Raw genomic sequence first — 26,672 nt, 5'->3', positions numbered from 1 at the left:
AAGCAATATGGACAATAACAATACATTAGTAAATGCCTTGTATTAACTTTCTCTACATGATAAATGCCATTTGCTGATATGAGACAATCCCTTTAAAACTAGCTGATCATACCTGGATCACACATGAAATATAATTACTATATTGTACTTGTCTAAAAATGATGATTTAATCCAATGATTGTTGACATCGCTCAGACTAAGGATTCGTGTACATGACACAGCCCTGGGCACAGAGCCTACAGATTGCATGCACAGACTGCAGTCTCCATGTTCTAGAACAGAATATCTCAGTATATGGAGTTTAATCAAGCATTTACCACAATTTTATTCTTGTCAGATTCATACAGATCCTCTAATGCCCCTACGGTGAGATTCAGACAACTATAATAAAAATCAAATGGCAGATCTTTAATATACAGTGAAGTCCATGTCAGAGTAGGACGTTTGTCTCCAGTGGACTCTAGGTCCATCTTCCATGAGAAACAGACTAAAGTAGTTTTGATGCTCCATGTTTCTTTAGAGATTTTTTTTCATTTCTGGCTTGAAGAAGGGACCTCAGAGTCTTCCCTTATAACATCATTTATTTTAGTTGGCCATTAAAATGTATCAAATTACAACATTTTATATTGTTTCTCTTTTAGAGAGCGTCAAAACGTCTCATTACTGGCTAACACGGTACCAAACCTTTTTTTTTAGACTAACCTAGTGCATACCTTCAGTTTCTTCGCATGCAGCGTCTGAGTGAATTGCTCCATTGACTTCTGTGGGTCTCTGTGCGATCTTTTGTGCACATGGATAACAAACAGATGAAATATATGGCCACCTGAATGAGGCCTTAGATACATAACTTGTGCTTGTGGTATAAATGTACCAGGGAGACATTATTAGTGTTATAGATCTTTTAGGGTGTGTTCACACGTTGGATCTTTCCACCAGAAAAATCTGCAGTGGAACCCCAGCAGAATCCTGTGGCTGACCCTCAGGTTTCAGCCATGGTTTCTTATTTTGCATGCCACGGGACCACCAGTGGCTTTAGCCCCATTCAGTGGGGTTAACTAGTGTGTGGACACCTGGCATGGTTAAATCTGCACAGGAAAAATCTGCCAAGCTCCCTTGGATTTCAGAAGAGAATCTGTATGGAAATCTGTGTGCTAAAACACCATGTGGACGAGCCCCTACTCTTCCAAATTTCTCAGCTTGGAGAATAGCATTGCTATATCTTTATGTAATTCAGTCATAATGCTCATCTGGAATATATTTGTCATGTATCCAGGACTGAATAGATAGCAGACAAGGATAACTGTTCACGCTGGTCACCACTGTATAGTTATGGATATATTACATGAAATATAGTGCAGGACATGAAGTGTTCAGCTCACTATTGGTATAAATGTGAATAATATTTAGCCATATGTGAGGTATATATTGGTCAGAGCAGGGTTTACATATGTATCTGTCTACTGCTTTTAGTCATGTTCACTACATTTTCTTGTGTTTGTGTGTAAGATTTTACATCTCCCTGTAAGAAGGAAAGCAAGAGGCCTTTGTTAAGAAGCCCTTTCTGCAGAGAAAATTTGTCTGTTTATGGTTATTCAAGAGCTTAATTCTATCCAGAAAAATGTCTTCTGTACTATGAGCCTTAGAAGGTTATGGTGAACTAACCTGAAACAAATTCCACATAGCAGTCACAGTGACGCGGGTAGAAGTCCTAATAATGTGACGTTTACACTGTGGCTGTCTTCAGTCTACCAACCACTCATCTAACAGTCACATGTAAGAGAAGGGGCATTGAAGATGACTTTTACCTTGCATTTCAGATGACTTTTAAGAATAAGCTGCCATGTCTATATACATAAACAATATGTCTGGCCATTATATGACTTGTATCTGCCATTTCTAGCAGTTTCCCCTGGGAAGGCTAAATGTATAATACTAAGTTGAACTGTTGGGTGGAGCTGTAATGATGTCTGCTCATAGAGTACAAAGTGAGACAACAGATTCTGGTTCATAGCTCTCTCTAAATCACTCAAAAATACCTGGGAGCACCATTTAGAAAATTATAGAGAGGTACTGAGCAGTATAGATATGAATAAAGCACTTGGAGTGAGACATAACACTTATTATTAGCTGCTGAATCATATTTGGCTCGTTCTACTTATTTCTCTATGTACTTCCTTCTTCCTCCTCGACTCTACCCTTTCCATAGCTTCTATGGTATAATGTTTTCTGATCCTTCCATGAGCAGGCAGCCTGTCTAAAAGTTTTAACAAGGTGGACTTTCAGACAGAAAGTTAGTTTAGAAAAGAATAGTGGTGGGGAGGGCAGCTGATAACCCTAGAGCAGTGGTGGCGAACCTATGGCACGGGTGCCAGAGGCAGCACTCAGAGCCCTCTTTGTGGGCACCCGCACCCTGGAAAAAGTCTCTAAGGTGAACCATAATGCCTTAAACCTTCCCTGCCATTCATCAGCGCAGGGCGCACTATGAACAGCACAGGCAGCTCATTGAATGCAGGCAGGTTATTATAGCTACTACATGATAAAGTACATGGAAAATATACTATATTGGACTGTAGTATTCAGATTAAAGGGGTTATCCCCATTTTCACCAAGGCAGCCCCCCTGACTTGAGCATCGGAGCAGTTCATGCTCCTCTGTTCTCCTTTTCCCTGCGCTCAATCGCGCAGGGAAAGTGCATTTTGTGGAGTGACGAACCGAGCTCTCCATAGGGCTGCCAGGCGGAGGCATCCGCCCAGCAGTGAGCCTGGTGACATAACCGGCACTGATGGGCTGGCTTAAGCGCTGCCCTAGCCTGTAAAACGGTTAGGGCAGCGCTAAAGCCTGCCCATCTGAGTCGGTGGCGTCACCAAACACACTGCTGCGCGGAAGCCTCCGCCTGGCAGTGTGTTATTGTAAATAAAAGAGCCCTTGCCCTGCACAGGGAAAGGGAAAGCATCGGAGCATGAACTGCTCCAATGCTCAAGTCAGGGGGGCTGCCTTGGTGAAATTATGGGTATGTCCAGGTTCACCTCTGAACCCGGACAACCCCTTTAAATTGCCGTGTTGGCACTTTGCGATAAATAAGGGGGTTTTGGGTTGCGGTTTGGGCACTCAGTCTCTAAAAGGTTCGCCACCACTGCCCTAGAGCATGCCATTTTTTGATAAGATACAGTACATTACAAAGTTTCTTATGTTTTTCTGTACTATTGATTTATGTAAAGTTGTTTGAAATGACAGTGACCATTTAAAGGGGATTTTCATGAGTTTAAAGTAGCTTAATACTAGCTTAATAGTATGAAATACTAGAAAATTAAAAATAACCAATACTCATCTATTAAATTCATTAGCGCTCAAGTGTCGATGAACAAGTGGTTCATTAGTCTTTGCCTAGTTTGTTGCACCTATGACATACCAAACATCCATGTGACTGTTTACGGCGGCACAATACCGCTGAGGTCAGACTACAATGGTCACATGGATCTATGTGATGTCATCACTATAGAAAAAGTAAGCAAAGACCATAAGAGCATTGGTTCTAGAGTGGTGGGGATTAGACAGACAAATATTGGTTGATTTTTTTTTATTTTAACACATTTCCTACCATAATGTTTTTTAAACTTCTTGAAAATACTTTTTAGAAGGGCCATTCTGACTTACACTTTTATGGGGCACTGTGGCTGCTGCAATTTTAAGGACACTGTAGCTGACATTGTTCATGACAGTTTGGGCTTTAAAAAAAACATGGATAACACATTCTGATGTCAAGATAGACTACGGAACAACGTATCACATTATATCCCAGAATGTTAACTTGATGGCCCTTAAATCTGTGGAGAACCTACACATATTTCCCAATCATGTTGATTCAACCAACAGATTATGGGTGGTCCACAGAAAATTGAACAGAGGGGTCCAGATGCCCAATGGGTAACTGGTTTTGAGGTTTCTAGGGGGGGGGACACTAAGGAATTTTTTGTCTGTTCCACTACTATGCATCATGCCTATTTACAGGATATTACCAGGGCTTTTCTGATGCAGACTACTATCTACCAACAAATCTGCTCCTGTTGGTTGGTATGCTTCCCCTTTTAGATTGCCTCTTGTCTGTTTTTTAACATATCTTAGTATTAAAAGCTTTTCCAAACGCAGCAAGAATTTTAAGATCGGTTTTGGAACTGTTCCGTAGTTCGATAGTCCCCTGAATGTTTATTAGTCAATTATACCCCCCTATTTATCCCGATCCCATTTACCCAAGCCATTTTATAAATAGGTTTTATCCATGTATTGCACTTTCATATCAGAGCATGAGGACATTATCATCAAAATGGCTTCTTTGCTTGCAAAGACTAATTTAACAGGCATCTTTTAATTTGCTTCACTGCTTTGTGGTCTCTGACACTGTACATTATACATCACATGAGGAGGGTTAGGATAGATTTATCCATCGCTTTAGGATAATGGGAAAAGAACATAAAACTTATGCTGTTACTTGAGTGTGTATTAGGAGTCATATTTTGTCTGCCATTCTCTTATGGAAGACGTTTAACTGATAGCTGTCAGAATAGTCTGTACATTCAGATGTCAATTAATTTTCTAAACTCAAGATGTTGTATCCTTTAGGGCAACGTATCGTCTTAAATAGGTGATATCTATTGATTGCCCATTATGCTATATGCCCATGCGTCTTGTCACGTGCACATTATAATAGAATGAACGTATATTCGCCCATACCGTGGCAGCTCAAACTTCACCTAGAAATGTATGTGTAGGTGCAGACTATTCAGTGACACTTTTCTTGCCGAAATTTCTGTGACTGTCCCATTGACATGAACGGGGATTTCAGAAATGCATGTGCTTGCCATTAAAGTGATCACATTTAGGCCTCATGCACACGACCGTTCCGTTTTTTGCGGTCCGCAAATCACGGAAGCCGCCGGAACAGGCGGCCCATTGTAGAAATGGCTATTCTTGTCTGCAAAACGGACAAGAATAGGACATGTTATATTTTTTTTGCGGGGCCACAGAACGGAGCAACGGATGAGGACCCAAACTGCGGCTCGGATGCGGACCAGAACAACGGTCGTGTGCATGAGGCCTTAGATGTATGGAAAGGTTTTCAGTTGCAGACATTTTTATCCCTTTTTTCGGTGTCTGGACGGAGATCTCTCCGCTGTCCCCATAGGCTGCACTTACATATTCGGCCGAGCCAAACATGTATGTGTATGGGGGAGCCGGGAGAGAGTCTTGAGAGATAACCATCATCCAAGTGATCGTATGGCCGGAGCTATTGAATGTTTATGCCCACCTTTACTAAAAATTCACTCTTCCTTTTCTATGGTATTGCATAGTCGTTGGGGGTATTGGGAGCAATCCAGTGAGTTGACCCTTTAGGACCTCTTTTAAGCTTCTGTTTTTAGAGTATTCTCTATACTTAAAAAAAAAAACTGATTTGGAATCTGCATCTGGTTTTTTGGATGCATTATTTTACTGAAGTGTTTTTCGTGTGCTTTTTTTTATGCCCAATCCATTTTCAATGGGATTTCTGGAAGTGGATTCTGTGCAGAATCCAGGTCAAGAATGGAAAGGACACTTCTTTTTTCCGTGGTGAAGTTTAAAAAATCGCAAGCAGAAAAAAAAAAAGCGCAATCGAAATTAGGATGCGTATTCTCCTTTGAAATGAATGGAGAAGGTCTGTATGCATTTTTGTCATGGATTTTCGTTGCAGAATCCACGCCAAAATCCACATCGGAAATCTGTTTTGTGGCACATACCCTTAGGGAAAATTTAAAACAGATAGATTTGGTGAGGATTTTCCAGCCGATTATGCAAAACATATTTAAAAAAATAAATTAATTTGCAATGCAGATTTTATTGCTGCCCACTGGTAATCCACAGGAATGGTGTTGCTTGCAGATTTTATTGCAGATTTTGACTTCTCCATCAAAGTCAATAAGGAAAATCCACAACTAATCCAATCTACAACATATGCAAACTGACATACTGCAAATTTCTAAGGCCCCTTTCACACGGGCGAGTATTTCACGCGGATGCGATGTGTGAGAATTCATTTCTATGGGGCTGTGCACACGAGCAGTGATTTTCACGCATCCCTTGTGCGTTGCGTGAAAATCGCAGCAAGCTCCTCTTTGTGCATTTTTCACGTAACGCAGGCCCCATAGAAATGAATGGGGTTGCATGAAAATCGCAAGCATCCGCAAGCAAGTGCGGATGCGGTGCGCTTTTCCCGCACGGTTGCTAGGTGACGATCGGGATGGGGACCCTATCATTATTATTTCCCCTTATAACATGGTTATAAGGGAAAATAATAGCATTCTGAATACAGAATGCATAGTACAATAGGGCTGGAGGGGTTAAATAAAAAAAAAAAAAAAAATTTAATTCACCTTAATCCACTTGTTTGCGCAGCCGGCATCTCTTCTGTCTTTATCTGTGAGGAATAGGACCTTTGATGACGTCACTACGCTCATCACATGATCCATCACCATGGTGATGGATCATGTGATGGACCATGTAATGAACGCAGTGACGTCATCAAAGGTCCTATTGCTCACAGATAAAGACAGAAGAGATGCCGGCTGCGCGAACAAGTGGATTAAGGTGAGTTAAATTTTTTTAATTTTTTTTTAACCCCTCCAGCCCTATTGTACTATGCATTCTGTATTCAGAATGCTATTATTTTCCCTTATAACCATGTTATAAGGGGAAATAATACAATCTACACTACAACTAACCCAAACCTGAACTTCTGTAAAGAAGTTCGGGTCTGGGTACCACAGTCGGTTTTTTATCACGCGCGTGCAAAACACATTGCACCCGCACGATAAAAACTGAACATCGGAACGCAATCACAGTCAAAACTGACTGCAATTGCGTTCCTACTCGCACGGGTTTGCCGCAATGCACCGGGACGCATCCGGACCTAATCCGGACACGCCCGTGTGAAAGAGGCCTAAATCTACTCTTCAATTTGTTTGTCGTGTGGAAAATTTACACAATGTATGGATGAGATTTTTTTAGATTGCCTGGTTCTGTAATCCACTGCAGATTTTACCTATGCAAATTTGGACAGAAAATTGGCAGCATATACACTCCATGTACATTTACCCTACGGCCGCTTTCGCACAGTCAGTATACGGTCAGTATTTTTCATCAGTATCTGTAATCCAAATACAGTAGATGAAACTACAGAGGAAAGAATAATGGAAAGACTCATGCCTGGTTTTGTCTTACAAATACTGATGCAAAATACTGACCAAATAATGATAGTATAAAAATCTGGAGAGTATTACTGTGGCAGCGAAGTGGATGAAATTTGATTTCTCACCCACCAAAAATTGACCTTATTGTCAGTTCTCTCTGCAAATCTTCACTGTGCATAAGGCAAACGTCGAGACTAGAGATGAGCGAATTTTTGAAAAGTTTGATTTTTACAAAAAAACTTGCTTTGTGACGAATTACTTCGTCACGAAGCGTATTTTTTTGTAAGTAACGGGTGCAATGACAGGGAGCTGCGATAGCGCCCCCCCCCCTCGTCATTGTACCCCTCAGATGCCGCATTCATACATGATCGTGGCATCCGTGAGTAAAAACTGTGTAAAATTAACATAAAAAAATATTAAATCAAACTTACCGCCTCCATTTGCTCGCCACAGGCTGGCCGCCGCCATCTTGCTCGAAGATCTGGTGCAAAATCTCGCACGGCGCGAGATTACGTCATCACGCCGGCCGGCATGGTGACGCCATACATCAGTGCGGCACCTGAAAGGGTTAATTGTACTATCATATCCCCCTGTAAGAGATCAGGGCTGCCAGGCAGCAGGGGGCAGACCCCCCACCCTCCCCAGTTTGAATATCATTGATGGCCAGTGCGGCCCCCCCCCCCTCTATTGTAATTATTCGTTGGTGGCACAGTGTGCGCCCCCCCCCCCTCCCTCCCTCTATTGTAATAATTCGTTGGTGGCACAGTGTGCGCCCCCCATCGGCCCCCCCTCCCTCTATAGCATTAACAACATTGATGGCCAGTGTGCGGCCTCCCATCTCCCCCCCCCCCCCCATCATCATTGGTGGCAGCGGAGTTCCGATCGGAGTCCCAGTTTAATCGCTGGGGCTCCGATCGGTAACCATGGCAACCAGGACGCTACTACAGTCCTGGTTGCCATGGTTACATAGCAATAGTACAGTAGTAGAAGATTCATACTTACCGGCTGCTGCGATGTTCGTGTCCGGCCGGGAGCTCCACCTACTGGTAAGTGACAGCCTCAGGTCTGTGCGGCGCATTGCTAAATGAACTGTCACTTACCAGTAGGAGGAGCTCCCGGCCGGACACGAACATCGCCTCTCCCAGGTAAGTATGAATCTTTGCTAGTGACCCGCTGCCACCAATGATCGGGGGGGGGGGAGATGGGAGGCCGCACACTGGCCACCAATGTTGTTAATGCTATAGAGGGAGGGGGGGGCCGATGGGGGGCGCACACTGTGCCACCAACGATTTATTACAATAGAGGGAGGAAGGGGGGGGCGGGGGGGGGCGCACACTGTGCCACCAACGATTTATTACAATAGAGGGAGGAAGGGGGGGGGGCCGCACACTGTGCCACCAACGATTTATTACAATAGAGGGAGGAAGGGGGGGGGGGGGGGGGGGCGCACACTGTGCCACCAACGATTTATTACAATAGAGGGAGGAAGGGGGGGGGCCGCACACTGTGCCACCAACGATTTATTACAATAGAGGGAGGAAGGGGGGGCGGGGGGGGGGCGCACACTGTGCCACCAACGATTTATTACAATAGAGGGAGGAAGGGGGGGGGGGGGGCCGCACACTGTGCCACCAACGATTTATTACAATAGATATTCAAACTGGGGAGGGGGGGGGGGGTCTGCCCCCTGCTGCCTGGCAGCCCTGATCTCTTACAGGGGGATATGATAGTACAATTAACCCCTTCAGGTGCGGCACTTGAGGGGTTAATTGTGCTGATCACGGCCCCCTGTAAGAGATCGGATGCTGCTAGGCAGCAGGGGGCAGTCATGTACACAGTTTGTAGTATATTCTAACTAGAAGCGTCCCCATCACCATGGGAACGCCTCTGTGTTAGAATATACTGTCGGAAATGAGGTTTCACGATCTAACTCATATCCGACAGTATATTCTAACATAGAGGCGTTCCCATGGTGATGGGGACGCTTCAAGTTTAAATATACCATCGGATTGGAGAAAACTCCGATCCAATGGTATAAAAGGGACTCCAGACTTTACATTGAAAGTCAATGGGGACGGATCCGTTTGAAATGGCACCATATTGTGTCAACGTCAAACGGATCCGTCCCCATTGACTTGCATTGTAATTCAGGACGGATCCGTTTGGCTCCGCACGGCCAGGCGGACACCAAAACGACTTTTTTTTCCATGTCCGTGGATCCTCCAAAAATCAAGGAAGACCCACGGACGAAAAAACGGTCACGGATCACGGAAAAACGGGACCCGTTTTTGCGGACCGCAAAAAAATACGTTCGTGTGCAGGAGGCCTAATGCAGTAGATGTAAGGTTGGACATACACACACAGCATTAGAAATCATTATAATGCCGTGCGCTCCTGTCTGAGGAGCAGAGGTCAGAACGGGAAATAATGCTTAAACACACAGCGTGTTTCTCACATTGACCTCTCTTGTCCATATCTGGTCTTATCAAGAAATCATCAATTTCTCAATTAAAATACCCCCCCCCCCTTTCCAGAAATGCATTAGTGCTAACTGCCAATCTAGGTCCGTATATTCACACACTACAAAATATGTAGTATGGTCAGCATGAAACTGGGCCACGTGCAGCTTGACACGGAAATGCCACTATCCTTCCATATCCTGCCCCTGTGTCAATAACACCTGGGAAGGAGGACTTGTCTGATTTGGCAGTCATTTTTCAATTGAAAATTTGGCAATCACATTTTTGTACTGCAATAAGATGGTATAGTATAAGGATTTATATGTTACATATGGAAGAGCTGGCACAAAGTCATATGTTTTTGCCTTGCTGGGTACTGAATGGAAATTGCTAATGACCCAGTGCGTGTCTATGAACACACTATAAATTGCTAATTATTTATAAAAAAAAAAACAGCACTTTGGTTGGAAAATATGTAGAAGCTTTCCAAGTTCACCGCCCTATTATGATGTCACATTTGCCTACAATGCTGCATTTTATAACTCATCAAGATCTACGTCTACCTGTATAGTACAAAATGGCTCATTCATGCCAGGCAGTGCCAAAGGCAACTAGCAATTTCATAGCATAGAGCTGGTTGGCAGCATGCACAGGGATTGAAATAAAGTTAAAAGTACAGCGCTTAGCATTTAAGTTGGTGGCATATAATTATAATAGCCGTAATTATTGAAAGTGTTTCATACTTCAGATCCGAGCAGATGGAGTCTATGGAAATGCCACCATCCTAACTGTGGTGAAATCAGCACAATGCTGGCACCAGGTATTGTTTTCCTGGCCAGAAAGAGCCCAAAAAAATCTCTGACTTGGGGCTTATGCACACAAATGTATTTTTGGTCCATATGCGATTTTTGGGGGGTTGGATGCGGACCCTTTCACTTTAACAGATGTGCTGTCTGCATCCTGCAAAAAAATAGAACATGTCCTTTTCTTGTTCATTTTACAGACAAGGATAGGACTGTTCTATTAGGGGCCGGCCAGTCCATTCCACAAAATGCGTAATGTACGCGACGAGTATACGTGTTTTTGCGGATCTGCAATTTGCAGAGCGCAAACGTCCAACGGTCGTGTGCATGAACCCTTAGGCCTCATGCACACGGCCGTTGTTTGGGTCCGCATCCGAATGTTTGGGTCCGTATTCACTTCAATGGGGCCGCAAAAGATGCGGACAGCACTCCCTGTGCTGTCACGCATCCGTTGCTCCGTTTCGTGGCCCAGCAAAAAAAATAGAACATGTCCTATTCTTGTCCGTTTTGCGGACAAGAATAGGCATTTCTACAATGGGCCGCCCGTTCCATTCCGCAAATTGCGGAAGGCACACAGGCGGCTTCCGTTTTTTGCGGACAGAAAAAAATGGAACGCTCGTGTGCATGAGGCTTTAGAATGCGTTCTCACAGTCAGTGTTTGGTCAGTTATTTCTATCAGTGATTGTGAGCCAAAACCAGGAGTTAAAGTATAATGGAGCCGGACCCGGTTTTGACTCACAATCACTGATAGAAATCACTGACCAAACACTTAGGCCTCGTTCACATTTCTGTGTCAGTGTCCTGTCCGTGAAAAATAGAGTACATGTTTCATCCGTGAAGATGTCCGTGAAGAATCCGTGGTTGGTCCGTGTGTCCGTTTTGTACCATCCTTGTGTCATCCGTAATTCGCGGAAGTTTATCAGCTGAAAATCAATTTCCAAAGAATCTCCTATTAGTCTTCAGTAAAAAACTGACGCAACACGGACACAACATGGATGCCATCCGTGTTGTGTCAGTGATTTTCACTGACCCGTAGACTTCAATGGGCCTGCTTGGTCCACAGTAGTGCATGTCCCCGTGATTTTTTTACTGACCCGCGGTGAGTAGAAAAATACTGTAATGTGAACAGACAGTTTTAAATCAATGGGTACGTGTGCTGTCCGCATTTTCGGCGTCTGTGAAAAATGGAAATGTGAACGAGGCCTTACTGAATATGCTTCTCATACACGTTGGTATTGTGCGTTGTGCAAGGCAAGTCTTGTCCATGAGTTCTTAATAAGGAAATGCAGCATTATCAGAGCCAAAGGCCTGCGACTGACCATGACATGGCATATGTTTATTGTTATTATCATGGAACCAAGTGAAGAACAAATGGAATGAAAGGGATGTAAAGGGAAGGAGTTACATTACATGCATTATATAACATGCCTCCAATATGGCATAGACATGTATATAGCTAGTAATGGGGGGTAACGGACATTACAGGGCAATTATGGAAATGTAAAATCCACTGCTTGTTGCAGGGAGGGGAAGAAGGAGGGGAGCTCTCCCTACCACTACAGTCAGCAGTGCGATCCTGGGCCGTTTTTTTTTTCTATAAGGCCGGTGTTACACATTTGGCAATTTTTAGTACTTTTTTTTACCAGCATTTTAAGACAAAAACAGCTCCAGATGTTACACATAAGTTCATGGTAATTATTAAACACAGCACAAACATGCACTTTCTGTAGTGATGTTTCCTAAAACTTTGAGATGCGTTATTTGGTCCATGAGGTTTTTTCATGAAATCACATTTTTCACGTTTTTTCTGGTGTTTTTGTCCGATAGACCAGGGGTGCCAACAGTCTAGAAATTTCTGGACAGTCAGTAAAAACTGGTGACTCTTTTCCTGTGTTGAAAAAAAAAATTGAAGTGTCTGTGATTTTGTGAGGCTCGTGGTACTTGACTAGATTATTTTGGTGGTGATTGTCATCCGTTTACATCTTACATGCTGGTAAATGAGTACTTTTCAGTATATTGAGCTATAGACATGTATTACTTATAAATCTTTATTTCTACATTTTTTTAACCAATGTTCTACAGAGGAACTGACATTACGGGGGTACATACTTTTCTATATAAAAACACAAGGAATGCAAAAAAAAAGCCATAAAACCACACACTTGGACAAAAATGCCACAAAAACACCTATGAAAAAGGCTGCACAAGTTAGCCATTTTTGAATGGGCTGTTTTGGAAAAAAAGGTGCATCAAAAACTATGTGTGGCAGCAACCTAGGGCCTCCTGCACACGAACGTGTGCTGTCTGTTGCCGTATTGCGGACCGCATTTGCGGATCCGTAATACACGGGCGCCGTTCCGAGGGCATTCCGCATCATGGATGCGGACCCATTCACTCCAATGGGTCCGCAAATTCGGAGATGCAGAATGGTGCGGAACGGAAGCACGGAACGGAACCCTACGATAGCACTACGGAGTGCTTCCGTGGGGTTTCGTCCTGTACTTCCGTTCCGCAAAAAGATAGAACATGTCCTATTTTTTTGCAGAATCGGTGGATCGCGGACCTAATAAAGTAAATGGGTCCGCGATCCGCTGCGGCTGCCCCACGGTCAGTGTTCGTGCACGGCCACGGGGCGCACATGTTCGTGTGCACGAGGCCTAAGGATAGGTTCCCGCATAGCTTTTTAATAGAGTTTTTTTGCACTTTTTCAGTCTTAGGGCTCATGCACACAAAAGTTTTTTGCGTTCCGTATACTGACCGTATTTTGATTCCATATACGGTCCGTAAACGGAACCATTCATTTAAATGGGTCCGCAAAAGATGTGGACAGCACTCTGTGTGCTGTCCGCATCCGTTGCTCAGTTTCCGTGACCCTGCAAAAATTAGGAGACATGTCCTATGAGACGGCGCGGTCGTGTGCATGAGCCCTTACTGGCAGTTTTTGTACCTGAGCTTTTTGGTTCATTATTTGGTTGTAAAAACGGCAGCGCCAGATGTTAGCTGAAAGTCTATGAGGAATACAACACGCAGGACACAGAAGCATGTTTTTCTACTGGAATTTTTGTTAAATAGGTGGCTTCTGGTGTGTTTAAAGATGCAGCATGTTGAAAACTTTGGCTTTTTTTCTGGTGTTTTACCATCTCCTCTATAGAGGAAAAGAACGCCAGAAAAATACATGCTTCTTGCAGTTTTTTTTTTTAATCACCACTAAAAACACCACAAAAGCCACATGTGGTATGGAAAAGAAAGCAAGTGGTGGACAAAAAATGTCAGAGCAAAAATATATGTCTATAAAGAGTGAAATGTAATATTAGGGAAATTTTCTAAGCCAATTTCTGCTTGAGCCTACACTGACGTACTTTATGCCAACTTTATCAAACCCCATCCATTTATCATCCAGCCTGAATCTCAGGCTGGAAGATAGATGTGGTGCAGAGATGGACACTTTTGGTTATCTCTATACCAACTATTGGTTGACTTAGTTTAAGAATTTTAAGCAAGAATTTTGTTGCAGAACGGCTCATCTAAGGCCACGTCCCCTTTTCTGTGAAGCCCACGCTTTTCTGTTAAGCCACGCCCCTTTTCAGACTGGGCACAGGAACAGTCTTTAGAACTAGATCCACCAAGTTGCTACCCCTTTTTGTGCAATTATCTCCCAAATTTAGGTGCACTCACCTTATTAAATGTGAACCACTATATGGTCAAAAATGCCTCAAAGAAACACCAAAGAAAAACACTGGTGTTTTTTTTTGGTGGGAGGGGGCAAAGAAACACCAAGTCCAAAAGTATATAGCCTAAAAGAGGTATTGTAATTCCTCCTTCTGATAATGAGATGACTACTGAACCTACCCCAAGGTACACAACGCAATCTGAAAAATGACTCCGTTTAGCTACTGTGAGTGCTCAAAACAGCAGCATTTCAGAATTTCATTTTTCTATGGATAGTGACACGCAAAACAAAAAGTTAAACAAAAAATGTAATTTTCTGATCATAGATCCCATATATACCCTGTTCCTTTCAAGGGATGAAAATGAATTTTCAGGAACATAAGGAACACAGCTTTTCCACTTTACTTTGATAGATGCATACTTTGGCATGTAACTGTAACCTGATGTGATGCTTTATTTGATATAATTTGTGTATTTGGCATTTCGTCCTGTTTCAGTAGTTTCATTGAAACATGAGCACATAGATGATGCCATATGTTCAGCATGTCTTACCTGTTAGGGGGTCACAAATATGAACTCCAGATATTTCAGATTACATCGTAATTGTAGAAATGCTGAATATATCAATCACTGTTTGTTGGACTGTGTCACTTCTGCATCATCACAAAGGTAAGGTAATGTAGTAGAATTACCTTCGGTACCTTGGTTCTGTGGCATCAGACAAACTCAATCCTATCCTAAAGTTTGACCAACACTATCCCGAGACTCCATTCCTCCTCAATGAGTGACCAATAACGAAGTCTGAATGGAGCGGTGAGCACACATGGGCACTGATGCCTCATTCAGCGTTTATGGGACAGGCGGAAGCAGCCGAGCAGTGTGTACCCCATATGTATCCTTTGGATAGGTGATACATGTCTTTTTTTTTTACCTTCCAAAACAGTTTTTACTTTGACGTTAAAGTGATCGGCATATGTGCTTCTTGGGAGATGAGGGGTTCCTTATGTAATGCAGAGAAACTTAGCTGAGTTTTTTTCTAATTTAATATGTATAGTAAATGGTTTTTAGTTGAGGGTCAGCTCGCATTACTCTGTTTACAGTGCAGGGATTTCCCAACAAAGGAATGTGGCATAACAGGGCCTGTAGTTGTGGAGCTGAGCTGTCAACCATACTTTAAAGGGAATCTGTCACCTATTTTGAGCCTATAATACTGTTAACATAGCAATGTGCAATAAAGTACCTTCATTCCAGCATGTGTCCTCTTTCTTTTATTCAGCTTTTCATTCAGATGAAAAAGTGATTTTTCTGATATTCAAATGAAGTCTCAAGGTGCCCAGAGGGGCGTTATTCCTCTGCTCTAGTGCCCAGTAATGCCCCACCTGCAGTGCCCAGCCCGCCTTTCTTCCAAGCCCGGCACGCCTCCTAAGAAATAAATGTACTCCTACATCGGAGCCAAACGGCGCCGCCCCCTCCACTACGTCATTTAAGTTATTCACTGCACCGTCCTTGCTTCCTCCTCTCTTGGCCTCCAAAATCCTGCGCAGGCGCAGTATCGCTGAGTGCCTGCGCCTGTACGATACTCCTGCTCCAGAGGGCAACAGCGCTCTGATTACGTCACTGGGCTCAGCGCATGCCAAGTGACACTATTGAGGCTGTTGCCCTCAGGAGCAGGAGTATCGTACAGGCGCAGGCACTCAGCGATACTGCGCCTGCGCAGGATTTTGGAGGCCAAGAGAGGAGGAAGCAAGGACGGTGCAGTGAATAAATTAAATGACGTAGTGTGGGGGGCGGCGCCGTTCGGCTCTGATGTAGGAGTACATTTATTTCTTAGGAGGCGTGTCGGGCTTGGAAGAAAGGCGGTCTGGGCACTGCAGGGGGGCGTTACTGGGCACTAGAGCAGAGGAATAACGCCCCTCTGGGCACCTTGAGACTTAATTTACATATCAGAAAAATCACTTTTTCCTCTGAATGAAAAGTTGAATAAAAGAAAGACACATGCTGGAATGAAGGTACTTTATTGCACATTGCTATGTTAACAGTATTATAGGCTCAAAATAGGTGACAGATTCCATTTAAGGGGGTTATTCATGATTAATGTAAATTAAAATCAGACATCATATAGGACATGACAATCTCTTTCTAACAAAGCTAGAACCAGCCCTGTACCTCACATGGATCCAGAGATCTCCCCATTCATTGCTCCTTTTGCTCCTCCTGATTTATTTCAGGTTGGCAGCTCTGGGGCTGTCCTTTCTGCTGCAGCTCAGGGGGCGTGTCCTTTCTCAGAGGACATGTCCTTTCTACAGCCCCATCTTGTAACTGTAAAAGCCAATATCAGTAGATCTGGCTGGTGTCAATTGAAGGATGGAACGCAGCATGTGAATCCCCATTAGCGATGTTACTAAGGTGGACACATACAGATACATTTTATTGAATAATTCAGTGGCTATACTACATTTTCAATTATGTACAATTACAAAAGTATTCAGATTAATGAGCACTAAAGTAGTCTAGGAACAAATTATACCGTAGCAGATATGAACTGCTGAAAAATAGCTAAAGCTGACTATAAAGAATTACTTGTTCACGGCTGAACTGTCAAAATTGTCATTCTGGTTTAACACAATGGCCACTCAATCTCTGCCCTGATCTGTGACCTGCCCATCTGTCATTTGGCATAACTTTCCAATGACAGTCCTCGACAATGATTGAAAAGATCCAACATGGCAGATCTATATACTGTATGTGCCTTTGGTCTGGTGTGTCTGGTTTGTGTCCCGAAAAAGCATTGTCAGTCAGCACAAAATGATCTGAATTGGCTGTCTGAGATCTATAGTGCACGGCCTATCAGAATACAGTTTATAGTAGTGTACAGTATAATAAATGTGTATTAGATAATAATATATATGAGGGAATTTTTTTCTAAAACTGCCATTTCATACACTAGTCCTAATAAAAACTAGCCTGGAGTTAAATGTGGCACATTTTAATTGTTGAGAGGGACATACCTCTTAAAAGGGTTCTCCGAGAATAAAGAAAATGAAAATACTTAAATAATACTTTATTATAAATATATTCCCATATACCTTTCATTAGTTATAATGGCTCCTTTTGTCTGGGGAGCGATCAGTAGGAGAAATAAGATGGCCACCGTCCTATTAGTACACACAAAACCTGTCCTAATCACACAGCAGGACAAGTTACTTAAGGACACTGAGCTACAGAGCTGTATGCAGTCTCCAATACAACAGTCTCCTTATGAACTCCATTCTTACAGAGATTCATGTGAAGATCTTATCATCTGTATTCAGGATCAAAATCCCTGACAAGTAGGAGTGGAGAATGAGGCATCTCTTTAGCTCAGTGTTGTGAAGTAACTTGTCCTCCTGTCTGATTAGAATAGGTTTTGTGTGTACTAAAATGATCGCTCCCCAGACAAAACGAGCCATTATAACTAATGAGAGGTATTTGGGAATATGTTTATAATAAATAAAAATTTAAATATTTTCTTAATTCCCGGAGAACCCCTTTAATGAATTTCTGACAGTACATGTGCCAGAAAATGAAATCTATGCCAGGTATGAGCTGTCATAGATTGGAGCTCTAATTTACGACTAAGATCCACCATAATCCGAACTTCTCACTCCTGGTTCCAAGACTTCTCCCAAGCTGCACCAGTTCTCTGGAACGCCCTACCCCAAGCAATTAGGTTAAATTGCAATTTACACAGTTTTAGGCCCTTCCTAAAAACTTTTTAGGTTGGCCTATCACATCCCCTAATCTAACTCCTCTCCATATATAGCCCATTTATCCTCCACCAGACTCTCCACCGCACCCAGAAACACTTCACATATCAGCTGGTGACGGCTCATTCAGCTTTATATCTGCTCCCCTACTTTTCCAAGATGGCTGGACCATTGTACAAAGCAAGCACTTTTATCTTTTGTCTCATCCCTATCTCCTCATAGATTGTAAGCTCTTATTTGCAGGGCCCTCATTCTTCTTGTTGTAATTATTGACTTGTCTGTTGCTATGTTATTCAGTGTCGAACTGGGGTGCCTAGGGCCCACCAGTAAAATTTATTCTGGGGGCCCACTCTACAGCTATATGCAAATCTTACCTGCTCACACAGCGACAGACAGCAGCAAAACGTTACAAGATGTGTGATTATAGGTGTCCCTGCACTGACTTCGAGATGGCAGGTCCCTGGGTATGAGGATGCTAGCTGGTCTGCCTTCTATACCTAGAAGTCATCTCAAGCACCTAATCCATCTATACTGATGAACTGAGTATTTTATGTCAGCATAGGCTGGTTGAGGTGCTGTATACTGCCCTCAGTCTACTGTATTATGTGCCACTTGAGCAAGGGGTGGAGGGCTAGGGGCCCACCTTGCTCAGGGGCCTACCGGTGAATTCACCTGTTTCCCTGTGGGCCAGTCTGAGCCTGATGTTATTTTTGACTATTTGTACATGAACCCCTGAACTGTAAAGAGCTGCAGAATATGTTGGCGCTACATAAATAAAGATTATTATTATTATATCAGTTTCTAGTGTAAAGTATAGTAAATGTGTCAGGAGATGAGAGGCCATACCCACTCCACTAAGCTCCACTGTTTTCTTTTTTTCCAAAAATAGAGAGAAAATTTGCAAACTTTAACGTAAATTGCAACTTGCACAAAAATATGTTACTTCTAAATGCCAAAAGCAGCAATTCCTCGATTCTCCCATAGTGTTTATCTATCTATCTATCTATCTATCTATCTCTCTCTATATATATATATATATATATATATATATATATATATTGTGGGGTTTTCGCTCTGATAGATAGGGTAAGCGGGCGCAATACAGAGGCAAAATACAAGTTCTTAACTCAAAACGTCAGTGTTTATTCACACTTGAGGCAATTGCACAAAACAGCACGTAACTTTGCAGTCTTGGTGTTAATTCACACACAATGGAAAGTTCATATAACACAAGTCACCTTGCTGGCAGTTATGCCTCCAGTAGTCCACAGCAGGCTTTAGGGGGCCTGTTTTCCCAGTGTGCGGCTCTCAGCTCTCCAGCACGGCACAAAGCCTCAGATCCAAAAAACAGAGACATCTCTGCTGAGCCCAGCTGCCTATTTAAGGACAGCCAGGTGCTGCCAAAACCCGGACTGGACCGTTAGGAGTAGTCACCCACCCAGAACTTTGACTACTCCCAGTAAAAGCCGTCCCGGATCAGCTATTTCCAGCCATACTAGCTAGCAAGGTGTCAAACAGCAACTGCTGCTGACACAGAAAACTAGCTCTTACTCCACTGAGGCCAGGAACCTCGGTGACACATACCTATCATCTACGGTGATTCCTTGTACCTTCTTACAATATATACTGCATATAAAGCTTACTTCTCTATTTTCTTTCTCTCTTAACAAAGAAGTGTTATTACGTGTCCAGGAATGGTGCCCCTTGCAGGTACATTTGGGTTATTTACTGTAGGAAAATTGAATGTATAAACACTTTAAATATCCTTACACGAAAATTACCCTGTGTGCAAACCTCACAAAACGCTCTCAAGCACAGCCCTAGCTTTCTCTCCTTACAAATGAACACTCTTTTTGTTTCCTGCAGCGGTGCTGCTTTTTTGGCTGAATAATACCCTCCTTTAAATGATACATTTTTATGCTTGTGGTTCTGACCAAAATTATAGTGACTCCCCATCTTGGAATCAGATCTGGAGTTTTTTTTTTTTCCCTGCTCTCTTGTGTTTCTCTTTAAACCCTCCTGTAAATATCGCCCAAGCCTTCAATTAAAGAGAGACCCTTTTAATCCTCGGGTCTTCAAGTTCCAATTAAATGGTGCCACTTAAGTGTGAGGTCTTTACGGAATTTGTACTATAGGCTTAATAATTAATAAGCGAGAGTAATTGTAACAACCCTTACTGGTAATGACAGGGTCCTGAGGAGACCACAGATATTTTTTTGTGCAGTTTGGTTTTTATATACTGCAAGCTCTCGCCCCATCAACACGTTTTTAACTGTTTGTGCAAATGGACTACTTCCTGTTACCACTACACAAGGGTGTATAGGGTGGAATTGGCACTGGTAGGGTTAACATATAGATTAAAACTGATGATATAGTGGAACTGGAAGACTGCTAACTTCACTACTACTCCATTATTTCAATAGATCCCTAAGTATGGGCCTCCTGCATTTCTGTGTTGTTAGTGCAACTACTGGATTGTTGACATTTGATCAGAGGAAAATTGTCCCCAAACAGTCCTTTAATGTATATGATTGTTTATCTCTATTACTAAGTGTGTATGGTATACTGTATATCATAAGGCAAACTCGGGTGACATTGAGTGTGCAGTAGTGCGGAACTGGTGAACGGGGGGATATACTGTAATTCACTTGATGATAGAATACATTAGGCTAAAAACAAAATCCCGTGCCCTAGAGATGAATAATGTCAATTTTTACAGCCATAAACAGGTGTCATGGTCTCCTGGGACCATAATAATACTAAGGCAGACAGACCATGGCGACAAAAGGGACATAGATCTGAAATGCTTGCAAATGTTATGTACAAGAATACGCCTAATCAACCATCTTCTATTACAGGAATCATTAAAATTGGACGCTGGAACCCACTGCCTCTCAGTTATGTTACAGATGCTCCAGATGTGACAGTCTCTGACATGCTACAAGACGTCTACCATGTGGTCACATTGAAGATTCAGTTACAGAGGTGAGGAAAGTGCATTTTAGGATAGTTATAGGCAGCATAATGTTAGGTAAAAATCACAGTATTTGGCACCATCAGCAGAATATCTAGGTCATTATGGCAACCTGCATGGGCAATGGTCAGCTCAGTATGGATACTATAATGGACTGACAGCCTCCATTTAGATTTGTCGCAGTTAGGGTCCGCAATATACAGGCCCTGGCAGTGTGAATCCTGTACCACGGGTGCGGACCAATTGAGTTGAATAGTTTTTCATTCCCCAAGATACAGCACAATGTGGAGCGGAGGCCCACAAAAGAACTATGAAGCTCTTCCGTGGTCTTTTGGGTCCGTGCCTCCGTGCTTCATATGTTTTGCCAAATATTGAGGATTGCAGACCAATTAAAGTCAATTGGTTCGCACCACAATATGGGATTCACACAGCTGGTGCAGCACGGGCACGGACGGCCTATGGTCGTGTGAATGAAACCTAAACGACTGATTTTTATGTTATATGGAATTGTGTTGTATTTTGTTGTCTCATTTTTGTTTTTTCTTCCTGCTCTTAGTTGTTCAAAACTTGAGGACCTGCCGGCAGAGCAGTGGAACCATGCCACTGTCCGCAATGCCTTACGAATGCTGCTAAAGGAGATGAATCAGAGCACCCTTGCCAAAGAATGCCCCCTTTCTCAGGTCAGTTGGTCTATATACAAATAAATGTTCCTAATGCATCCGTTATCATATAATGAGAACCAAAGAGACTGGCATCAATCATTCTTCATAGCCTTCTATGAACATCCATAGATGTATGGACATAGTTATATGGTGCTGGCTGTCACTGGATAGAGCAAAAAATATGGGCAGTTGTGCACACAAAGGCTTGATCAATGGTGGAGTCTTAGGCTACATTCCCATCTCCGGCACGTAAATCCTGCAGTCTGTACCAGCAGAGAAACAGACTACCAGAGTTACCATGTCAGCATAGCTGGACACCGCTGGGCACCATTGACTATAATGGGATCCGATTGGTTGCCAGCTTTCTGATGGACAATACTGCTGCATGCAGAAAGTGGGCATTTGTGCCGGAAACCCACCAGATCCCCGCTGGATTCTAGTATAGTCAATTGGGATCCAGTAGTGTGCAGCTATGCCAGATACAGTAAGTCCAGTAGTCTTTTCCTGTGCCAGAACAGTCTAGAGGATTTACGTGCCGGAGATATGAACGTTCCATTTTATTGGCTTGGACATGGGCTAGATAGGTTTAAGTGGAGGACCGTGACTCTGCAACCTAAAGGTTAGCACCCTACATATCACCAGGTATGTATTTCTGTCCATACACTGTTGTTAGGTTCCAAGGGCATAGTCAGGGGCGTAGCTAAAGGCTCATGGGCACTGGTGCAAGAGTTCAGCTTGGGCCCCCTTCACTCAGTTCTTTGTGGCCAGGGCCAGGGTAGAATTGAAATGGCACCTCCCCCAATGCCAAATTCTTGACCTAAGGCCTCTTTCACACGGGCGTCATGGATTTGGGCCGGATAGGATGCGGGTTCGTCGCGGGGAAAATGCGCGTCTTTTCCGCGCGAGTGCAAAACATTTTAATGCGTTTTGCACACGTGTGAGAAAAATCTGCATGTTTGGTACCCAAACTCGAACCCAGACTTTTTCACAGAAGTGCGGGTTTGGGTTAGGTGTTGTGTAGATTTTATTATTTTCCCTTATAACATGGTTATAAGGGAAAAGAATAGCATTCTTAATACAAAATGCTTAGTAAAATAGGGCTGTAGGGATAAAAAAAAATTTTTTTAATTCACCTCATCCACTTGTTCGCGCAGCCCGGCTTCTCTTCTGTCTTCTTCTTTGATGTCCAGGAGGAAAAGGACCTGTGGTGACATCACTGCGCTAATCACATGGTCTGTCACATGATCCATCATCCATGTGATGGACCATGTGATGAGCGCAGTGACGTCACCACAGGTCCTTTTCCTCAAAGAAGAAGAAAGAAGAGAAGCCGGGCTGCACGAACAAGTGGATGAGGTGAGTTAAATTATTATTATTATTTTTTTTTACCCCTCTAGCCCTATTTTACTAAGCATTCTGTATTAAGAATGCTATTATTTTTCCTTATAACCATGTTATAAGGGAAAATAATAATGATCGGGTCCCCATCCCGATCATCTAGCAACCATGTGTGAAAATCGCACCGCATCCGCACTTGCATTGCGGATGCTTGCGATTTTCACGCAGCCCCATTAACTTCTATGGGGCCTGCGTTGCGTAAAAAACACACAAAATAGAGTATGCTGCGATTTTCACGCAACGCACAAGTAACGCGTGAAAATCACCGCTTTTGTGCACAGCCCCATAGAAATGAATGGGTCCGGATTCAGTGCGGGTGCAATGCGTTCACCTCACGAATTGCACCCGCGCGAAAATCTTGCCTGTGTGAAAGAGGCCTAAGTCCTTCCCTCCAGCCAGAGGAGTTCCTTGACCAGCATTCACTTTCTATAATATTAATGTCTTCCTATGCACCACAAGGGTCTTTGGGCCCCCTCAGGCTCCTGGGCTTGGTAGCGACTGCTACCTCTGCACCCCCCCTATAGCTGCGCTCCTGGGCTTAGTTATATATGTAGATGTAGGAGTCACTAGCTGGACCAATGGCCTTCCTGGCACATAAGAATACACTAGTAAGTGGCATTGTTCAGTGGTAGATAGGTAAAACATGTACTTTAAGTAGTTTGCATCCGTTTTGTTTCCTATGACCTTCTGTCATTTGGGCATGCTTGTACTTCTAGTTCACCAGCAACCAGTTCAGATGCAAGTTTCACCTTCAAAACACAGACTTCTTTTCCACGGCCTTTGTATTGACATCCCCTGTGCACTTCTCACATGGCAAATTCATTTTGTAAATCCACTTAAAAAGTAAATACCCTGCCATATGTGTGAAATGTTATTATGTGTCCCAATAGGTTAATATGTTATTGTCAGCTGCAGGTTGGAAAGCTGCCTCCCAGGAGTTAGGGCTTCAGGGAAAAAGCCACTTGTTTATTAACCCAGTCCTGCTGCTAAAGAGACCTGAAGAAGACTACCAATTGCAGGTTAACCCTCTCCTGGGAAAACAAACCTAGCATTTAATCTCAGCCATTGTTTTCTTTTAAAAGTATTTTAATATGACATTGACAAATGAGGCATCTTCAGGCAGGAGCAGCGGAGATTGTAGGGCTCGGCTTTCTTCACATTTGATTATTAAATTTTGTGTTTGCAAATTTGTGTGTGGCATCTTCACTCCAAATAAATGAAGTAATATAAAATAAATGCCTGCCTGCAGACTGCTCATGTAGACAACTGCTAAGGGCTGGGTTACAGCTTCGTACAACCTCCCTGTACAAGCTATGGCCACAGAAATGGATGGGGCGTTACTAGGCACTGCCATGCCTCCAATTTCATAGGAAGATATATACACATTATTCCGTCAGATTGCATTTAAATCCAACAGAAAAAACATGGTGGCATTCTACATCAGATATTGTAGAGGTATTCTCCATATTGCTTCTACAGAAAGAAGAATAACCCCACGCGGAACACTCCATGGAGGCGCACAGCCGGCTTTTCATAGGCCACACTTCATAAGAAATGTGCCAAATTTGATTGAATGCTGGTGTAGATTTGCGCTATAATTTACACCAGTTTGGGTGTAAATTATAGTAAATTTGTTAGGCCATGGGCCATGCCCTATCCTGCGAAGCTCTACCCACTTTTTTTGAAAAAGGGCAAGAGTGACCTAAAAAAGTCAAATTTTTTTTTTCCGTAAAATGCCACTAAGACCCAATTTGTGACTTTTACATGTCAGAAAACTGGCATACAGGCCCTGATAAATTCCCCCCAAAGTCTCTATGACTCTGTAATATACAGCCATACAAGCTCCTACATATGATTCTGCTATGTCTATAAGGCTTAAAAACTGCATAGTTTACAATTTGACAGCTGTTGCCCACTATTATTCTAAAAATGCTGTTTAAACGTGATTTTGGGGTCTGATTTGACTCATTGATTTGAGAGAACAAATATCATACTACAAAAAAAGCTCTAAGAGCCAAGAAAACCAAGAACACGACCAGGCTCTGTTCATACATTGCAGTTGTCTCACAGTTTTTGCCACAACCTTTAAACATTGTGGCAATATGACCACAATGTCTGAGCGAACGTAAGGGCTCCGTTCCCATGCTGCGGGCTGCATGCGGCGGTTCCGCAATACACGGGTCACCAGCCGTGTGCATTCCGCATCACTTGAATGGGTCCGCAAATCCGGAGATGCAATGCAGTGCGGTGCGGAACGGAACCATGGAACGGACTGAAGTACTATGGAGTGCTTCTGTGGTGTTCCGTTCCGTGTATCCGTTCCGAAAAAAAAATAGAACTTGTTCTATCTTTTTGCGGAACGGACGGATCGTGGACCCCTTTCAAGTGAATGGGTCTGTGATCTGCATGTGGCAATTTGCGGTCCACAGCACGGGCATGTAGCCCTTACGTTCGTGTGCAAGAGGCCTAACTCAATCCACAACACAATGGCCAGTGGGGCATCTTGGTTTTGTGCTGCCCTAGGCGAGACTAAACTCGGGCACCCCCCTAATATAAATTTGACCTACCCCTTCCTGTCAAGGCTAAACCCCTTCCTCTGTAAACCCCACCCCTAATTCTCCCCCCTCTAACCACCCAACGGGTCCCAACCCCCTTACCACAAAAAAAAACAAAGTAATAGATTTTTTGTGAATTACTGTAATTTAAGTACTTACAGTTTTCAAAGACAGCAGGCTCAGGGATCAGTGCATTGGTGGCAGGGGCCTTGCCTCAGTGTTCACGGTGACCGTGTGCAGGATCCGTTCTGCGCTTGGAGGAGATAAGGCTCACCCTAGCGTTGCCGGCCCGTGACTCCACCTCCGTGTGACGTCACGACAGCAACGCGCGGACGCAAAAGGCAGGGGAGGTCGGAGGAAGTCCGGAGGAGTAGGAAGTAAGTCTTTCAACTCCTTCACTATGCGGCGCCGGAGATACCGCTCGCATAGTGAAGGATCGGATCGGACAAGGGGCAAAATTTTTTTGAGCATATTGTGTAACTATTACTAAGCAAACAAGGCATTGGTTTGCCTCGTGATAGATACACCCCTGACAATGGCCACTCAGAAACACCTGATCAGAGGGTGTGTAGGGTGTCAGTCCCAGGACAATCAGCTGTTGATGGCCTATTCTAAGAATTGGCCATCTAAATAAACGAGTGGACAACCTTTCTAACCTGAATATACATTATACTGAACTTATCTTCCGATGGCCCATAAACACGCACGCTTGGCTAGTATGTATTCTAAATGAGGAGAGTAAGCCACTGCTAGACACTTCTGCCGGCAGCTGAAGCCCAAAAAATCTCAGATATGTTGAAATCCAACAGCCTGATCCTTCTCTACCCAACATCTGGCTTCAAGGGAAAGTCAAAAGAGAGTGTTAATATTCTATAAATATACATTATATTCATTACTTTTAGGCCTCTTTCTCTCAATTGTATTTGCAATCTGTATATGTGGTGTATTTTGTGTACCAGAATCAACTGGAAATGTTGATAAATAGGGCAATTCCCATTGTCGCATAATTTCCATCAGTATTTGAAGTCCACAGCATGTCCTACTTTTGTGAGTATTTGCTTTTAAGCAATACTGATGACAACCTGGATGGCATATAATTCAGAATCCGTTCATATTTCGGAGCCGGAACGGAATTCCATGCACTCGTATGAAAGATGCCTGACGCCTCGTTCACATTTCCATGTCTGTT

General features: G+C 43.2%; 1 protein-coding gene across 2 annotated transcripts in view; it reads left to right on the top strand.

Moving 5' to 3' along the window:
• The window catches only part of SATB2 (SATB homeobox 2), a 193,752-nt gene that overhangs the window by 51,475 nt on the left and 115,605 nt on the right, over positions 1 to 26,672 (top strand). For both annotated transcript variants that reach the window (XM_040440087.1, XM_040440086.1), the window contains exons 4-5: positions 20,753 to 20,879; positions 21,425 to 21,548. In XM_040440087.1, coding sequence (XP_040296021.1) covers positions 20,753 to 20,879; positions 21,425 to 21,548 — 251 coding nt within the window. The remainder of the gene's footprint in view (positions 1 to 20,752; positions 20,880 to 21,424; positions 21,549 to 26,672) is intronic.

This window comes from Bufo bufo, chromosome 7, assembly GCF_905171765.1.
Source record: "Bufo bufo chromosome 7, aBufBuf1.1, whole genome shotgun sequence".
Taxonomy (NCBI): domain Eukaryota; kingdom Metazoa; phylum Chordata; class Amphibia; order Anura; family Bufonidae; genus Bufo; species Bufo bufo.
The sequence above is the reverse complement of the archived record's forward strand: the minus strand, read 5'-3'. Positions and strand labels throughout refer to the sequence as shown.